The sequence below is a fragment of a genome, unplaced genomic scaffold, assembly GCF_019419815.1.
Source record: "Pyrus x bretschneideri cultivar Hongxiangsu unplaced genomic scaffold, Pyrus_bretschneideri_v1 Contig22, whole genome shotgun sequence".
In the NCBI taxonomy this organism is placed as follows: Eukaryota; Viridiplantae; Streptophyta; class Magnoliopsida; order Rosales; family Rosaceae; genus Pyrus; species Pyrus x bretschneideri.
In genome coordinates, this window is record NW_025999524.1 from 1491885 (window position 1) to 1511641 (window position 19757).

General features: G+C 36.0%; 2 protein-coding genes and 1 non-coding gene across 3 annotated transcripts; 1 reads left to right on the forward strand and 2 right to left on the reverse strand.

Annotated features, from left to right (window-relative positions):
- Positions 1-6002: 6002 nt before the first annotated feature.
- On the reverse strand, positions 6003-9684 carry LOC125477528 (cyclin-D1-1-like). The gene is given in 7 exon segments (XM_048584701.1): positions 6003-7061; positions 7064-7277; positions 7390-7520; positions 7685-7886; positions 8032-8130; positions 8695-8781; positions 9059-9684. Coding segments are annotated over 7 exon segments (1014 nt in total). The 5' UTR covers positions 9308-9684; the 3' UTR covers positions 6003-7029.
- Positions 9685-16896: 7212 nt separating this feature from the next.
- On the reverse strand, positions 16897-16970 carry TRNAV-AAC. The gene has a single exon. It is a non-coding gene; the product is annotated as a tRNA-Val (tRNA).
- An 88-nt stretch (positions 16971-17058) lies between these two features.
- Positions 17059-19342, forward strand: LOC125477840. The gene is made up of 4 exons (XM_048585341.1): positions 17059-17699; positions 17785-17992; positions 18352-19071; positions 19164-19342. The coding sequence occupies exons 1-4, from the start codon at positions 17132-17134 to the stop codon at positions 19252-19254; spliced, it is 1587 nt and encodes a 528-aa protein (XP_048441298.1). The 5' UTR covers positions 17059-17131; the 3' UTR covers positions 19255-19342.
- Positions 19343-19757: the final 415 nt, after the last annotated feature.

A 19757-nucleotide genomic window follows, 5' to 3' on the forward strand; every position in this document is an offset into this window, starting at 1 on the left:
GTCTGAGTAGGAACTTTCGGCTACAAATGTCTTTTTGAGTTAAGTCATACGACATATTAGTAAAACTCAAGTCATATTTATCTATCATTCATACTTGGTTAAGTATTCTTTTTGCAATCTACTTGTCTAGTGATTTGTGTAGCCTCACATATATAATAACTTTCTTTTCTCATACGGTATAACACGTTAGATTTCAAGCTATTAACATGCATCGTTTATTAGGGTTTTACTATAATAACGACTCAACCACATGCTCCTTTTTACTATGGCAAAAGACATTTTGTTGCACTTTCTTTGCTTTTGATGAAATTATGACAAGAAAAGAAACATGTTTTATGTTATGTGCACATATATAATTAATTAAGATGGACATATATGCATGATATGATCTAAACAAAGAGAGATTGTGGTGGCTGTTGAATGTTATATTGATGATTAAACAGACAACCCTTTTGTCTCCACTCTTGGGAATGGAGGTCCAGCTCCAGGCACTATCAAAAAAGCAAAAGAAAGAAGAAAATATCAGAAACGTACACGCTCCCTCGAGAATAGCCAACCGGCCCTCGTGCATTTCCATCTCCTACCCCTTTCAACTTCTTTTTCTGGCATCCAAAGACTCTCCAGTTTTGATTTGATCAAGTTGTAAAAATAAAGGCAAACATATGCACAAGGCCTCCCCATACACATACTATCTCTTTTTATATGAGGGGATGACATACGCGATTCCACTTTTACCTCTCCCACACATTTTGTTAATTTATGTTTTTTGATCTTCTTCAATTTATTTGATCTGATGGGCAAAAATTGAGATGAGTGTCTGAAATGTAAAAAGAAGTGTATGGATGGTACTACCCTTTATATACATTTACGTGTCATTCGGCACAACATGAATTTTACTAGTGTTGATGGGGCATATGATCAAATTTTCTTAAAAAATCGACTAAAATGATCAAAATCGAATTAATTGCATAACTAATTAAAATTAAATACTGATAACGTATAAATTACTAAAGGATAAAAATTTGACAATATAACGATTAAATATTGACAACATATTGAAAAAATAATCATTTTACCAATTTTAACCAATTTCCCAGTTTTTTTGTTTTGAACATCTTTTCTTTTAGATTGATTTTATTTTATTTTTACATGGGGATGGGGACAATGAGTATTTCAAGGACTTGAGAGTGGTGGTGTCTTGCATTGAGCGTAAAGTTTAAACCCTGATATTGAAATATTCAGCATCATTCTAAGCTTTTGAACCCTTCAGGTCTAAGGGACCTATGGTCTTTTGCAGAAACCCCACGAACATGTTTTTTACAACGTAAAATGACGTTTAAAGGATATTAGGGTCCTCTATCTTTGTCATTGGGCTCGAAGAGTTGAAAATTCCGCAAGAAAAGGAGTAGTTAAAGAGCAAAATTCTGTTCCCTACACCCCCAAACCTCTTACTTTAGCAGTATGAGAGAGAAATTTTGGCTTTAGGGTTTATACTTTGGACTCCTCACTTTAAAACCCTTTTGTTTATAGAAAAGAAGTATGTGGATGCCAACGATGGTTGGTTGAGTTTGTAAGGATCTTTCTCTTCGCTAGACCAAGGTTTGGGTTCAAGTCCTGTTGTCAGCAATCTATCTTAGTGGGCGATGTATAAAAACCAAAAAAATGCTTAAGACCCTCTTTGTAAGTCCTCAATGAAGCTTATGATATGTCATGACCCTGAAATGAGGTAGCCTCTCCTCCCCTCTAAACTTTTTCTAACAAAAAAAAGTACGTGGACAAGTTTTCATCACTGAAAAATAAAAGGGTTGGGCCCATGCAATTCCATTCTCTCATATACAGAAAAGGATCATACAAAGAGGATCCAGTGAGGATCCTTTTCCCTCATATACAATCTAAGATAAACAAATTAAATAGCCATATATTGATATAATCACTTACAGCCTAAGAGATGGAACGCTTATTTTCATTCTAAAATGAGCAATCGAGTTCAGCTAATGTTAAACCTTTAATCTTGATATGTACTTGGGAAAAAATAAAAATCACTAGACATTGGTTATTGTAATTATTTGAGTTATACACATGTGATCCTCTTATTGATATATGGTCTACATACAATCTCAAGTTTCTCAACAATTCAACAGTCGATGCATGATTGTCAATTACCACATCCAATATTTCAACATATGCTTGTTATATAATAAGTGAATGATGGCAACTTGTTAGTCATCAACAACCCAAACTCCCCACACTTTACTGCTTAATCTTGATCATGAAGGGAATTGGGAGGGATAAATAATGAGGAGAGGAAATTGCCTACAATATCCAAATTTACATATAGGCACCACCACCATCCTATTGCTATTCAAAACAAAACAAAACGTTCCACCTTTTTATATCCAATGAGAAGGCGCCATGTCACCATCGCGGGTCCGATATACCGCCATCAAATTATACTCAAGGAACCCTGAAAAACCCTACTGCTCATGTGACTTAGGGCTAATTTCGGACTGATGTACTTTTTTAAAATTATTTTTGCTATGCTGTGAAAATAAATATCTGCGAAAAATAATAAATAGGTGTTTGATGAATTATAATGCTAAAATGCTTTTAGAAAAAAAAAAAAATGGATAATATTGTCAATATAAAAGTTTCATTAAAAGTTAAAGTAACATGTCTTCTTGAAAAAATATAATTTTGTTAATTAGAATAATGATTAGGATTGCTTCTGTTTTATTATGCTGTTTTAGACCCATGGTTTTGAAAACAAACACTTTTTTTTTTCTTTTACTAAACACAATTTTAGTTTCAACTTTTTTAAGAGGCTGCTTCTGAAAAAATTTGAGCAACCTTAAACCATCCTTAGGGACTATAAAAGCATATTCTATGAGCATGGCATTTGTACCTACTTTGGTGTAAACAGCACCATCGATATATGGCTGCTGTGGAAAAGTCAAAAATATATATGATCTTCGATAAAGATCCACGGTTTGTTTGATAGCAATGTCATTGCGCTCCACGGTTTGTCCTATTTCCCGTCACACTTATGTTTTAATTAAAGTTAAGCTTTTTTGTCACATATCACCCATAGGGCTGCGAGGTGGGCTAATTGTGAATAAATTAGGTTTATCAGTTGTTGATCACCGAACCTGAGGACCTGCATTTTGTTTAATGGGTGACCTTTTTAGTGGGGGAGGATAGAAGAATATGGTGGATCCCAATTGGCATTTGGTGACAGGACTCCAAATTAATCTTCATGGCTCCCACCAAAAAAACCAAAGCCAGCTGGACTAATGAGGTAATTCCATGTTGCATGAATTGATTAATTAGTAAGTTCCAGTCATAATTAAATTACATTAATTCAATTCGTTTAATTAAATCCTTTTGTAAAGCAGCAAGTAATTAAGTAGCTAAGTCTTCATCAATGTGAATAAATTATCTATATCCATGTTTTTCTTAACTTTGAGGTTGTTCAAATTCAACACTTGGTCCCTAAATTCAAACACCCGACTTTCTCCAAGAAAATAAAAAAGTACACTCTAGAAACCCTAATTTAATTAAGGGACACTTAGTTTCCGGTCCCTCTTGATCATATATTATAGACTCACATCTTATTAGTTTAAAAACTTAAGTAATGCTATTCATACCATGTTTTTATACCACATTTCTATACCATCTTAGGTGGCATCTGATGTGGACAGCCACATCATTTGAAAGATTTGCAAAACCCAAGGAAAGGAAGGAGAAAGACTCCTCGTATACCACAATCATTATTTAATTAACTAGTTTTTCTTAATTATTAGTTTATTAAATAATGAACTAAATTTAAAAATCTGATTAATTCAAATGATGTAGCTGTCCACATCAAATACCACCTAAGGTGGTATGAAGATGTGGTACAAAAACAATATGGTATGAATAGCATTACTCTAAAAACTTTGATTCAAGTCCTCCATTTATTACATTGTGATAAATTACATTTTGCTAGCTCACCTTAACGATGAACATATATGCACCTTAAATTACTAACCTTTCCGCTGAGACCTCCAAATTATCCAATCTAATTAACCTCAAAATTATCCCAAATTTATATCACATATCAGTGATATCAGACACACCAAATATCAGTTTAATTTTATTTTCATGTTTGAAATAATCTGCAATGCTTACTGGTGGGTACAACCTATAGCCAACTAGAACCCACACACAATTTTCTTCTGTAAAATCACCCAAGCAATCCAGAGGTTGCAGAGTACAAAATCATAACACCGTTAATTGTAGTATATTTGCGGTACAATTGTTTATGTTTCAATCTTTGTACCCATGAACCAAAATTTTGTTTTGTCTTTCTACCCACAAAGTGCAAATTAAACTTGCCTTTTGTGTTCATCTTTGTACCCATCTATAATATTATCTCAGATTTATATGTACCCACTGTAATTGTACCCCAACAAAGGAATTGTGAGAAAGAATGTACCAATTGTAACGTGGAACTCAAATATACACGTTATAAAAATTGTATATGTAACAAGTCCAGAAAAACCATAACATGTTTATGGGTGCAAATATCCCAAATGCATCAATGGGTACATTTAAATTCACATGTACCCATTTAAGGAAATAACTTGAATTCAAACTAAGATATAAACGAAATAAAAAGCTATGTACCAAAACATATTTTGTTTTGCCTAATATGTAGGAATTGATTAGTTCTCAATAATCTTATGAAATTTTGAAAATTTTGAATTAATTACATTTATGGGTGGCATAAAGTTTTAAATGTAAATATGCTGATGCGTATAAAATAGAAGGACTGTGATAAAATATTTAAGTTGGGGATTGCATCCTAATTTCTCCTTTAATTAATAACATGGTATACATGCATGGGTGCTTTTTCTCAATGTCCTTGATGGATGATGGCATCATTTATACCCTAAAAGGGCAACTATCCAAGAGGAATTAGAGAAAAGTGCACTTTCTTTCCGGCAATTGTCACTACGTTGGTTGTTTTACTTCACGGTGGTCCATTTAAACAGCCATTGACATAATTTAGATGTGTGTCCGTGTGAGTAAAACTAAAAGAAATAAAAGTGATGTAAGAAGATTTGAGAGATGATGGATACTCGATCGGTTTTGCATATTGCCACCTGGAAAATTAATTGAGAAGTTGATAAGATTGCATGGCCTATGCAAGCAGTTACTCGAAATGCATGGTTACCTTTTACAAGGCATATGTGCATAAAAGTTCATCAGATGTGATGTTACTACATGCAAAAATAATATCCCCATGTCGGGGATCTGTGACTAAATGACATGGTCTCTTAACTGGCCTTTTTCTATCTGTAGTGAGAAGCTGTAAGTACTTAATTAAAAGCACCTTTTAAGGCCTTGGCTTTTCCCCACCATATTTCACGCTCAGCTTTTGCGTATTAACGAAACTGAAACCCTACTCATTTAGCTGATGATCAATAAAATACAATAGCGAAGGTATCACTATTTATCAGGCTGAGTTGTCTGATATTGGGAGAGGTGTTAGAACAGCCACGGGTTGGTCACGAGATAACTTGCTTGCTACCATGGTACCAGAGATATATCCGCTCGGGTGTACAGCTGGGGATATCTACGGTTATGTGTAGAACATCTATCACATAACTTACTTGCAGACTCATAGTGACACAGTAGAACTTCTTGTCCGTTTATGTGAACAACATTTATCACGTAACTTGCTTCCAGTGACACATCAGATTTTATAATCATTAGCCACAAGAGGCATTTATATGTGTGAGGATAAGTCACATTCTCACAATATGAACAGTCACGGTGGATGAATGAACTGTCGATCGATCTTTATTGATAGAGGGACCAAACGTGGCCTTCACTTTGCAGAGGAGCTAAAATCAATTACAAACTTCCACACAGTAAATAACATAAAGCACCAAACTACAAATTGTGTATTGTCAATCATGTGCCATGAACAGAGAGATAGCTATACAGAGAGAGAGAGATGAAAGAAATCTTGATTATATTTTATTGATGATGAAACAAATACAACACGCATGAAAAGGCCCCAAAGACCTTAACTTGTATTTTTTAGGACAATATTAAGGAGGTTTCTCCTCCCCGTGAGTTTTTTTTCCTCTAAGTACAAAAAATCAAATAAATTTAGACAAAAAAAGGAGTAGGCACGAGTGACAATGCACCACCCTTGTAAACACCAGAGTTCATAAGTATGGTTATAGGCCTACCTCAAGACCAATAAAAGAGGCTATTTGCCGCCAAAAATGCACACATACACAGGTGTGCGCCACGCACTCTGCCACCAAAGCAGTGCGAGAGACTCACACACACCCCACTCAAAAGTCTAATATTGGTGGAGCCACCGATCGTATTCAGTCTTCACCTCCACCCGTTCATTCGGCTTTCCCGTCAAAAAACGCACATAGTAGAGAAGTCGAAGCAATAATTATGCCGTCGGATAAGGAGAAAAACTTGAGCAATGGTACTCGAATCACATCATATGATCACTCCCAAACCGATGATAGCACTTTCAAAAATAGAAATTTTTTGTGTTTCTATTTCATCTGACTTCACGCTGATCTCATTCAATTTAGTACTGCTCGAACCTCAATGCTCGATTCGTAATTTTGCCAACCCTTTCTTTTCTTTCCACGCTTTCATGTCCCACCAGCTTCAATGAGCCCTTTGAATTCAACCCCCTACTTCATTCATGCTTCCATGACTCCACTATTTTATAAAACATATCTCTGTACTAAAAAACAAATCCCTCTCCCTTGGGAATCTGCAATGCCATTATATAACGAATAATGGCAATGCCCACCAACAAAAACAACAAATAAAATAATAAAATCTCACCAAACTCTCAAACATATAGACATTATATATGCTATAATCTACAGAAAACCCCAATATCAGTCAATTTTTAATCCCAAAAACCCTCCTAAAAATTATTGATGAGGTTTCTAGACAACTTTTGGACCACCATTTATTTATTTATAATTTTCCCATCTCCCCTTACTCGGAGTTTCCTTTATCATCGTCTACAAGCAGTTATTTGTTTTCCTCCTTTTATAAGATATTGGTGATGATGATGACGAGGATGATAATGAGAACGACGGGGACAATGAGTCGGAACTCGACCTCATTCTGCCCCGAACCGTAACTCGGAGTTGCAGTGGTAACACATTGGGTGATGACTTTTTATTCCGACTATTTTGAACCACTAGATCTTGCATTAATCTATAGCATCCGATTATTTTCTCCTGCAAATGATTAGAAAATGGAAATATTTTGGAATTTTTATAATGAAAATAAATATGTAGATTAGAAAAATTTAGAATATCGTGTCTTAAAACAATAAGAATGTGTGCTTACTTTGCTTAGTCCATCACACCATGACTCGGCATGTTCAGGGTTTTCAAGCGACAGATTAGGCATTTCATCGGCTGCAGAAAGTATTGCTGCCGCAGCAATGCATGATGGCCAATATTCAAGAAAGCTAGAGTCTGTAGATCGATCGACATAATTATTAATCAATCAACAACAAAAGGTCAAGAATAACAGCTAATTAATAAAAAAATTAACACCATGTATACATGTACGTACACCTATACATATGTATTACGTAAGGATATACAAGTCTGCATGCATATGTATTACGTACACGTACCCTGGATATTCGATAAGATGATATCCGTGGCGCGTGAAATGAGAAAGCCAATGAAAGTTGCCGTTGGATCGAGCTTGCATGCAAAGAAAGCGATGAAGCTGAAGGGTGTTATGGATCGTAGCCTCCAATCCAAAACGCTCAGCACCAGAAGCTCCATCCTGCGGATTGTTCTGGGTTCGAATATAAACTTGGCACCTTCTACCTGTGATACGTGTACATCTTAAAATATAAATGACATGCTAGCTGTTTTCTAACATTATTGTCGTATATAATTAATCAAATCAATCAAATAGGTTTAGATTAAGAAAAAAATAAAATTAGGGTTTGATTAGGTATAATGTGTGTACCTGAAGATCCAACAGCGAAGGAACCAGAGGTTCTTCCATTTTAGCAGCTAAGGACAAGCAAGCAATACTTAAAAGTTGCATCGGCCACCCATTTGCTTGCTGATCAAACAATAAACAAACAAAACGCGTACTATTATAAAAAGTATTATCGTCGTCATGTGGATTTAATTAATTAAGATTCCTGTGTAATTTGTTTGCACTTGATAAACAATGCTATAAGTATCAACACGTGCAGTGCACGTGTCAGATAAAAATTATTGTTATATACAAAGGCATGTAATAATTAGAATCTTCGTCACTGTAGTAATTATAAAGTGAGATTAACCTAATCAAAAAGGTTTATAATGGAACAATACGTACGACAAATCACCTACTGTTCAGTTTGAATCGTCGACTTCTTAGTTTGGTACTATTTTGTTGTACGTTTGAAAAGTCAAATGTAATTACTATACATTTTTTTTTTGTCGAAAGTAATTGCTATACGTATTTAGAATGACAAAAGGTAATTATTTTAAGCATTTTGATGCGGGTTTGATCAATGCCCGTCCTCTTTACTCTAATAACATACAATTAACCCACTAACGTTGTTATTATTTTTTAAATAGTCAATAAAGTAATTAAGTCTTTCACCAATAATTAAGATATAACCAAGATTAAATTTACCGGCAACCGGCGGGAGTATAAGAACCGATCCAAGTAGTTAACGGAAAGATACGCCGTCAGTGGTTGAAATCCATAGTAACTCTGGACCTGTATACAAAACGTAATATTTGATTAATTGATTGAATAAGGATTGTTGCAAGGGAAGTAGTCTAATGTGCGCCGCCGGTATACATCCGAAACTGAAGCGCAGTGTACATAGATCCGGCGGCTGATAAAGGGCACGCGCACGGCACGTGCTAGTAATGCGAGAGACGCTCTCACGCTCATGCGTTAATTTCAAGGGAAATAATTTTCGCACTCTCCATTTAACTTGAATCGAATTTGATTAACTCGTTCAGATTAAAAAGATCGCTTGACGATTTACCTTGAGAATCCATGCAACGGAATCGGCTCTGGCGGTAACGTCGAGCGACTGAGAGTGTAAGCGAGACAAGTAATCGATACCGGGGACGAAGTGGCGCTCGCCTTCGATGAATCCGGCTATGGACTCTTCCTCGCTGTACGCCGGAGATTCCACTTCCGACGAGCATTCCGGCGACTCTCCGGACAGAATTCCGGAGTCCTCTGCGCAGAGTAGGTCGGAGAAGCAGTCCGAGCTCCATACTGTCGACATGATGATGATGATTATGATGGCGGTCGTCTCCGATCGCCTCAGTCATTGACTACCCATCACTTATCGACTGTCCAAATTTGTTCGGAGAAGTCGCCGGAATGCTTGTCTGTGTAGAGAGAGCGAGAGAGAGAGAGAGAGAGAGAGAGTGAGGAAGATTAGTTGAAGTGAGACTTTGATTTGGAGATTCCATCAGTTTCGTTGGATATATATGTATGAGATATTTGTATTTTTTTTATTTTATTTTTTATTTTTTTCGTTTTCGTTGTAGCTAAAAATTCGAGACTAGAAAAAGATATATGATTTTCCCGGGAAAATATATTATTCCGTTTTATTGGAGAAAAATATTACGTAAAGAGTGCGATGGCAACTGGAGTTTCATCACGTCGCCCGCGGGAAACCCATGCTATAATTCACAATTGAATTGTGATGATGCCTCGTGGCCCGTTGGATTTGTTGATAAAATCTTAAATACTTTTTATTTCTTGGTAAAAATAATCTAATTTAAATTGTTTTGTCCCCTCGGACCCTTCCCTTTGAAGTTTCAATGAAGCAGTAATGACTTGACATAGAATTATTTTGATGGACCTCGTGCTAAGGTGCAGTAATTGGGAAAGGGATCCTCTCCGAAGATCATTTTCCACCAAATCCACTTAATTCGGGATCTGAATCGTTATAATTTGATCCATTAACTATAATTATTATAACTTTTAAAGGAATTCCCTATTTGTAGCTGATGAATCAAATTTCAACGGCTTGGATATCGAACGAAGTGGATTTGATCCCTTTCCCAGTAATTATTAACAATTTTACAGTCACGGCACCAAATTATATGAACTATCTTATCTACTTACTGTTGGCGTAACTTTTAATTTGGGATGAAAGCCTTGATTATATATCAATATATTGGGTGCTGATTTTATGCTTAATCTAAAAAGTAGTTTTTCTTTGTTTTTTTTATCGAAAATCTAAAAAGTAATTAAAGGGCATAATTTGGATAGAAGAAAAAGAAGCAAACTACCCAATGGATCTGATGGCATTGTGGCACTAAGAAAAAGTAAATAAAGAAGGCTGCACACAAATTAGACTTGGGATACAAGAAATTAATTAAAGGATCTCAAGGTTTAAACTATTTGAGAGAAATGTTAAGAGATTTTTTCAAAATATGACTCTTTTATAAACTCTTCGACATCTCGTGTTTTTTACACAATGTTAATAGATCAAGGATAGTGTTGGCTCCCGTGTATTCCTCTTGTTACTAGTTTAAGGGTAGTGTTGGCTCCCGTGTATTTAAATTTGAATCTCATCATATCCAATAAATTATAGTAGTTTAAATTATTATCATGCATGTAAAAAAGAAAAAGTGCAATTCATTGAAACAATCAACCTGTTGATTTCCATACTAAGGGGATTCTTTAAAAAATACTCTTCATGAATGCTTTATCAACTTATGTTTTTGACATAATGTTTTATAATGTTAGTATGAAAATTGATGTTAAACTGTGAGGTGACAGAGAGTCCATAAAGTCTTACTTGTGAGAAAGTCCCCTTATCATTTCTCTTGACAACAAATACAATTTTTTTCTTCTTGAGAAATGCTAAGGGAGTCCTCTAGCTAAAAAGGGCCTCTCCATGAACTTTCTGTTACCTTATATTTTTTGCACAATGTTTTATAATATAGGCATGAGAATTAACATTAAAATAGAAGGTGACAGAAAATATATGGAGAACCTCACTTTGAGAGATTCCCTTAGATCATCTCCAAAGGAGATGTCAAATTTTAAGTGGAATATCATGTAATCAAATTTAAAGGTATGAGCAAACTCCAACTGATATGTGAATCCTATGTTAATTGACATGTGAGTTTTCATATGTCAAATTTGACATATGAGAAAAGAGGTCCTACAAATATCATTTATATAGATCTTAAAAATTTCTTTTAATTGATTTCTTTTTAAAATGAATCATATAAATATCATTTATAACAAAAAAACATATTGGTTGAAAAAAGAGAAAATCTGACATTGTTACATCAACCATAAAATTAATATTTAACATTTATCTTTTGACATTTCCTTCAGAAATGCTGTTAGCAATTCTCTTTTTTCTTTATCAACACCCGCAACTGCCCCGTGGGGGGATTGAATTGGGACTTGTTTCATTTTGGGAAGAGAAACACCATTGAATTGGGACTTGTTTGGCATGCAAGATGTAACATATGAAAAGAGTGGATTTCTTTGTTTTGACAGTTAAAAAAATTGAAGGAAAAAAGTAAAAGGCAAATCTCTCTTTCTCTGTAACATGATGATTTTAATTATAGAACGCGAATAATTAAAGGAAAACTAATGAAAATTGTTTGAAAATTTTGAGTTTTAACGATAAGTACAAAATAAAGGATAAAGTGAATAGTACCATGATTGACTTTTTAGGATAAAAATATGGTTTTTTGTTAAAATGAACAGTACCGGGAGCTTTTCGTTAAAGTTCCCAGTAATTAAAGTAGATAGCCATGATACAATGGGAACGATTTTCCAATTAGACTATCTCCAACCCTTGAGTTAAAACCTAAATGTTTAGCTCAAAAAATTTAGATTTTAACCTAGAAACAGTTTTTCTCCTTCAACCATTATGGATTAAATTTTTAACCCGAGATTATTAAAGAATGAATTTAGGATAATTTTTTTTCTTAAAGTAATTTTTTCTTAGAACAAAAAATTACGTAAACTATCCTAATTTAATTTTATGAACATTTTAACCTAAAAATATTTAGATTCGATAAATATTGAAAAATCACTAAACCGACACCATGAAACTCGTGGAATACTATGAAAGAATATGAAACACCTAAAAGAACTTTTTAATTACTTTCAAATTTGGACTGTTAGATTTTTTTATTTACTGTTGGATTTGATCACATTTGCCTCAAGGGTTAAAGCCAGTTGGAGTAAGTTTAGAACTTAAAATTTGAATTTTACTTCCAAGGGTTGGAGTAGGCTTTTGAGGGTGAAATTATTAAATTATCTTTTCATGTTGATGATGACAAACCCGTCGCATTCACAAATTCACAATTTCAAATTCGTGTGAATGTGCATAATTCTAATGGCTTAATTTATAAAATGACTAGATCAACATAGGCTGCTGCTTTGAGAAGATAATGTCAAATAATATTATTATGTATAGTAGTGCATAAGCTGGACTATATATAGCATGTACGTTTCTTTAATAAAGAATGAACTCTAATACCTTGCTTATAAAGAGTCGATATCATTCGCAACAATAACAAAACGTATCAACATATTATTAATTTGTATTTTTGATAAGTCTACTACAAGATTGATATATATTTGTTCTTTTATAAAATGAACTAATGCACAGAGAAAGGTGAGATCAGTACTGACAGTCAAAATATGCAATATCCAGAAACCCTACCTGCCAGTTGCAAACCAACAAGAAGAAGACTGACGTTAGCCTGCGGGTTACAGCCTTTGTAGACCTTTGAGTGTGAAATGTTGAAATAAAACATCCGACATTTGATGTACGGGTTATGAAGTATACGTCCATTTTAATCTTGGCGCACGTTCGGTATAGCAGGAATGCATGCCAGGGTTAGTCGTCCACACACACTCATACAAGTCGTTCATATTTGCATGGGATGATCTTGACTTAAGATTCAACACGTTCACGTGAACTACTGATCAAGTGATCATGACATTGTGCTTGTTACAGCAGGCAAACCCTAGTTAATGCTATTTGCATCAGATGGTTGGACTGCCCTGTGTTTTTCTCAACTACACTGTAAGTTTGCTCCATACCCCACACACACACGTACATATATCTGTGTGTGTATACGACCGTACTGTTTCCACATCAAGGTTTGGGAGGGAGACAAGGGCACTTAAAATTAGCTTTTGATGGTACATGTCGTGTGGAGGGGATTGATTCAACGAGCTACGTACAGAGCTGTATACATGTATAGGTGTTTCAATTATGAGAGATTGTGATGAATCTCTATCATGCTTGATTGATAACGAAAATTCAAAGGACTTAACGACGTTTGAATGAACTGTAAATCCAAACATCAGCCGTTAATTCCGGCCCTTTCAGTTCATTGATCATTTTACGAGTTATAAGGCCGGTTTCCCACCCCCCACCACCACCACCACTATATCTCACCATGGTCACGTACACCAATCATTACCACCGTCCTCATGAGCTGTCACCATCGTTTAACACTTACAAGTTAATTTCCTCATACTTTTAATAATTTAATACCTCATCCAAATTCAGTAATAAAATTATTTTTCTTGATATATATATATATATATGAAAAATTGAGCAAGTAGCTAATAATTGATGTTTTACTATAAAACCAATTGTTAATATGGGAAGTAGTCCAACCTCTTATATATAACCCTCGTAAGGTTTCTTCTTTCACCGATGTGGGGCTCTTTTACCTTCACATCCTTACACGCCCCCTCACGTGTGAGAGATTTTCAAGCCATACACGTGAACAACACAAATTGGGTGATGTGAAACACGTGTGGCCGTTGAGCTTCACACGTGGGCCAACCTGCTTTGATGCCACGAAGAAAGTTGAGGTTTCACCATAAAACTAATTGACAATATGAGAAGTAACTCAACTTACTAATATGCCCTTACAAGGTTTGTTCTTTCACTGATATGGGGCTATTTTACCTTCACATCCTCACAAATAGCTGTTAGTATAATAATAATTGTGTGTCTGTAGAACGTTAGGTGGCCATTTGAAGTTTTTAAGACTTTGTGAACTCACTGCTATGCATGTATTCCCCCAATGCAGCAGCGTCCAACCCTCCTGAAATTCAGCTCAGTTCATCTGTCTCTTACCCAAAATAATTGAACCCTTGTTTTCTTCCTTTCAATACTATACATAACTTAAAAGTTACACAAATTTATTGTATGATCCAAAATAGCGGAAGACTTCACTATGAAAGTAAAACTACGGCTTCCTATGACACTCGTCACGGAATGAACGCCATTGACATGAGATATCTTGTGACTTAACGAGAGAGTAATATCATCAGTTGCATGCAAGGTTCTCCGTGTTTGCGTGAGAAAAAAAATCTAATGATATTTGTACACCTTATTTTCCTTATAGAAAGATTTTTCAATGTGACCAAAACACGGAATTCTACGCCACATGTCATCATATAATTGAAGTGAGACTTAAAAAAAAAATCTTCTAATTGTATAACGACATGTGGTTTACCACCCTGTGGTCGGTTGCACTAAAAAATCTCTCTTCCTATCTATAAATTGGGCAAGGTTACAGCCTCATAGGTACCACTGCTAGTCTGCTAGCCCTGTGTATGTGTCCAAATCCGCTGCCCCCATGACATGTTCTAAAATTGTTAGTTAAATACAAAGTGGGATCAGCACTGTTTTTTTGCTTTTGATTTTTTCTCCTTGTTATTCACTTCGGCCTTGTATTATCTGCCAGTCAGACAGATAATTGGAGGAAGGCCTTTATTTTTCCCTTCTTTCTTTTTTGTTGTTAGGAGTGCAGACTAAGCTAGATTTTGAATGAATAAACTTCATTGATGCTGAAATTAATTAATTAGATAAAGTTAAATAAAAATCAAATGAGTATTAGTGATTTTGCTTTCTGGTATCAGTTCCTTTCTTAGCTATGCTTTTAGTTTTAGACTCTCAAACACTCTATACGACCCATAATAAACTTCCTTTAGAACTTTTGGTCAATGGGGAAGATTGAGATTGACACAAGTTCCATTGGACATTTGAAGTTTAGTTCCACTAATTGAACCATATGGGGTTTTATTTTTTGCTTTCACACGACAATATTCTATTCTAAACTTCTAAAGTGAAAACTCAAAGTCGAATACAAAAAAAAAGCGCACACTGTCTTATCTAAATGACTTAACACATGTGCGCTGAACAATATAGAATGACTCAAAAACTTAACATAACATCATTTGATTAACAATCTATCTTCTTTGTGAAGTGGCTAGAACTAGGTAGTAGATCAATTATGCTGCCTTGATTTATTTGAACTTATATTTGAGTTGATGGGGACAAAGCCCCATATGCCAAAATAATGGATTCAGAAGTTGCATCTTTGTCATGCAACTGACAAAACCGGATTGTCCTTGGTTACAACTCTTCTCATGCTTGATATATAGTAAGAAAATTAAATAATGAAAATAGCTAGTAGTGTTACTATAATACTTAGTTGTTAACTTGCTTGGTGGATATTGGATAAGGAAGGCCAAAACCAGCTTTCATTTGAAATGATTAGTGTTCCGCCTATCGTTGACATGTGATAGTTATTTCATCAATATGTTACCGTTACGTCAACCATATTCAACCAATATGTCGTTTCTATTTGATTTTGATCAGTCAAACAACAGAGATTTGATTTATGATCATTTTAACCGATTTCTCAGATAAACAGTAAAAAATAATAGGAAAGAAATAGGAAATTATGGGACTCTCAGCTGTCATTTATAACTATTTAGTATATGAATTATCAATCATATTCATATGTTCAACTAAAACGTCAATCAGTTGATACTTCTAGATTAGAGAGCGATGGAAAGCTCTCACTTACCTAATACCTAATGCCAACAAGAAAACATGTTTGGAAATAGGAGCTGGAACCATGACCATGACCCTCAGCCCCCGGGGAGCGTCTTGTTCTATTTTCCTATTGCCAAGTCCATGCTTGATACTGACTTCTGTGTTTTGTTCAACTAAAATAATGAGCCGACTCAACGTTGCCAACATGCTAAACAAGGAAGACTTAACATCTTAGAAATTAACAAGCCTTGAGAAAGGCACTTGGTGGTTTACGTTGTCACCATTCAAGAATGGCTACTGCATGAACTGGGTTTTGAGGCTTCGTTTGTGATGTAGAACAGATGACACAGTGGATTGAAGAGCACCTTAACAAATGTAAAGAGCGAAGTTCAAGTTTTGAACGTTTGAACTCCAAGCTTCGATATGATATTTTTAAGGCCGAATCCTATCATTTACTAGGTCAAAACTGCAATTTAAAATTGAGGGTGTTTTTGGAATTTTAATTTTGATTTTGCTTTCAATTAGGATTCTTAGTGAATATATGTTCTGATGTAGTACTTTAAAGTAATTTTTGGCATCTTCATATTATTCATTCAACAAGCTTTGAGGATTTCTCATATTTCGGTATAAATATCACCATACATCAGTTTAGTAGACTGATTATTTTGTACAATCGATAATTTACACTAAATTAGACACCTAACTATTTGAAGCAGGATATTTTAATTGTATTGTTGACCAATGAAATATGTGAATCTAATCCTGGACTAAGAAAAAAAAAAAAAAAAAAAAAAAAAAAAAGGGATGTGAATCTAATAAACATATAGAGCAAGAACCACTTCAAATTCAAAATTAATCTAAATTATACTTAAACAGTCAATGGGCCTTCAATTTCAATTGGTTGGGTATGAAAGAGCGACCAAACTCAGTCAATAATTCATTTGCTCTAAACCCAGCCCAACTGAACAAAACCTCCAAAGAGGAAAACTAAAAATTATTGAGATTATTAAAATTCATGGCTTCGCCCGGGTTCGAACCGGAGACCTTCAGTGTGTTAGACTGACGTGATAACCAACTACACCACGAAACCAGGTTGACTTTGTTTCCCAATTTATTTTATTAATGCACACTTATTGTGGTTAATATCAAAGCGGTTGATGAATTAATCCAGTTGCTCAGTTACTCGGTTAGCAGAGAGAGAGAGAGAGAGAGAGAGAGAGAGGAACAGGAAAAGGCGACTGAGCGGCAAAGATGATAAGCACCGGCAGGTTTCCACCTCCTTGCACTTCCAAATCCCTTCTCGCCGCCGCCATCTCGTTCCCGCCACACAAATCCCAATTGGGCTTCGCCGTCTTTCCCCTCCCATCTACTTCTTCTTCCTCGCTCCCCACAGCCATTTTCAAAACCAGCTTCTTCCTCCCTCCCATTCGGGGCGTGCATCTCGGGTTTCTCGCCGTCCACGCCAGGAGAAGTAGCGGTTCGGGAGTCTCCTCCCAGAAAAGGCAACGGAGAGGCGGCGTTGTAACGGACGACGACTCTGATGATGACGAGGAGTTGGAATTGGACGGCTCTGATGACGTGTTCGATGGTGAGGAGGAAGACGATGACGAAGACGCGTTTGTGCCGTTTGGGAAGATGAAGAAGTGGCTGGAGAGGAAGCCGCGGGGGTTCGGAGAAGGCAAAGAGTACGACATTTCGATTGAAGAGAAGCTGCTCGAAGAAATTGAGAAGAGTAAGAAAGCACAGGCCGAGAGTAATCTCGCCAGGCTCTCCGAAAAGGCGAATTCGAAGGGAGACCAAAGCAAGAACAGCAGCAAAAGTCTGGCCTTTTTCTCCATTGGGTCCAATTTTGCACTCAAATTTTAATCCTTTTACTTCAATTTTTACTGCACGTGAATTTGCAGGTGTTGGTGCGGTTCCGGATGGAGTTAGAGTGCGGGTGATGAATCTTCCGAAGAAGAAGAACATACACAGGGATTTGAGCTCGGCTTTCAAGGTGGTTCCGGGTTTGATTAGTATAAACCCCGCGGTTTCCGGAAACAAGAAGACTAAGGACCCCATTTGCAAGGGTTTTGCTTTTGTTCATTTCAAGTCCGAGATCGATGCAACTAGGTATGTGTATGGTTTAGGGTTTAGGGTTTATGGAATGGAATTCTAATTTGAGAATGCGACTTTGAATCCCTTCGCCGTAGATATATTAGTTTAGAATATCGTTTTGTTAAAAATGAAACATGAAGAAGGGTAGTGATTGACTAGAAGGGTGCGGAAGTTTTCGATCTATGTGGATAGGTGTGGTTGTAAAATGCAGGACAGGGCTCCGTTTTAAGTATGAATATTGAGAGTTGAGAGTACTATCAAGCATATGCATATCGGCATTTACCTTTGAATCTTGATTGTATGCATTGTGGTCCAAGTTTTATTACAATGCCGGTATTCTATTATACGAGTTGATTGGTTTTTCTACATGGCAGGTTTGTAGAGATGTTTTCTTCGCAGAATGTTACGTTTGGTAAAATTCAAAAGCAGATAAAATGTGAGCTGGTAGATACGCCACAGCCGAATTTGGATCAGAAACAATCAACAAATAACCGTGGTGCTCTCCCACTAATTGTTTCTGGATTGGAAGGAGATGATAAAGCTGATTTTGACTCGGATGAATCTTCCATGGACGCATTGGAGGAGACTACCCTTGATGAATATGAGGGCTCTGATGTTGAGATTGTTGGACCAGAACTGGAAGACGTCATGGAACACTCTTCGGATAACCATACTGCTCGTGAACTAACTGTTTCTGAATTGGAAGATGAGAAAGCTGATTCTGACTTGGATGATTCTTCCCAGGAGACATGGGAGGAGACCATAGTTGATGAATACGACGGCTCTGATTTTGAACTCGATGAATCTGAACTGGAAGATGCTATAGAGAATTTGGAATATATCAGTGGCTCAGACCTAGATGGTGGAGATAGAGATAGCATGGAATCAAGGACTGAATCCGAGTCTTTATCAGCAGGTTCATCCTCCTCGAAGCAGCTACTTGTCAAAGCAAAAGAAGAGAAGCTTCCCGGACAAAAGCCAGCTGTGAAAGGGAAAGGCGAAAGCTCGCCTAAGAATAAGAAGAAGAATAAGCTTAATGTGAAACAAAAAGCAGTGAAGGTTCCAAAGTTGACGGTCGGCGGATCCGCCAAGAGGTAATCAGCTTCAGCTGCATATTTACTGAAATTTTTTCAGTCTGTTCTTTCTTTAGGATAAAATTACATCAAGTTCGTTGCTCGTGCTGTAGGTTGAAGGTGAAGGAGAAGGCTGTGCTTGGTGACGTGTTCGCAAAATATGGGTCCAAAGAAGCTGTTTTGGCTTCAAAGGGAGATAGCTGACCAGGCCATTGTATGAGAACATGGAGTGGTAGTGTGGGACTGTAAACCGCAAAGTGCAAATGTATGAATGAAATTTGCTCTTCTTCCCCCTCTTTCCTTCTATATTATATAGAATATTCTAATCTACTCTAAACTACGAGTAGGGGATTCCGTCTTCGGGTAGAGTGGCGCCACTCTTCCTACACCCCTACCCAGTTTGGCTACACCTAAAAGGAAAATTACTGCAATTTTTCTTCAACAGTAACTGACTACTAAGATTGACTCAAAAAAATCGAACAGTGAAGATTGTTTAAAAAGTCGGACTATTTCGTAGGCTGAACTACATAAGACAACATCCAAGTTATTGAGGCAAAGTATATACTGCATAAATCGTTGAGGCTAATTAAAAAACAATCTACAATTCGTTTTTATTAAAGAACAAACGTCTATTATCAACGCATTTTTAATTGTTTAAAAAGTCAAACTATTTCCTAGGCTGGACTACATAAGACAACATCCAAGTT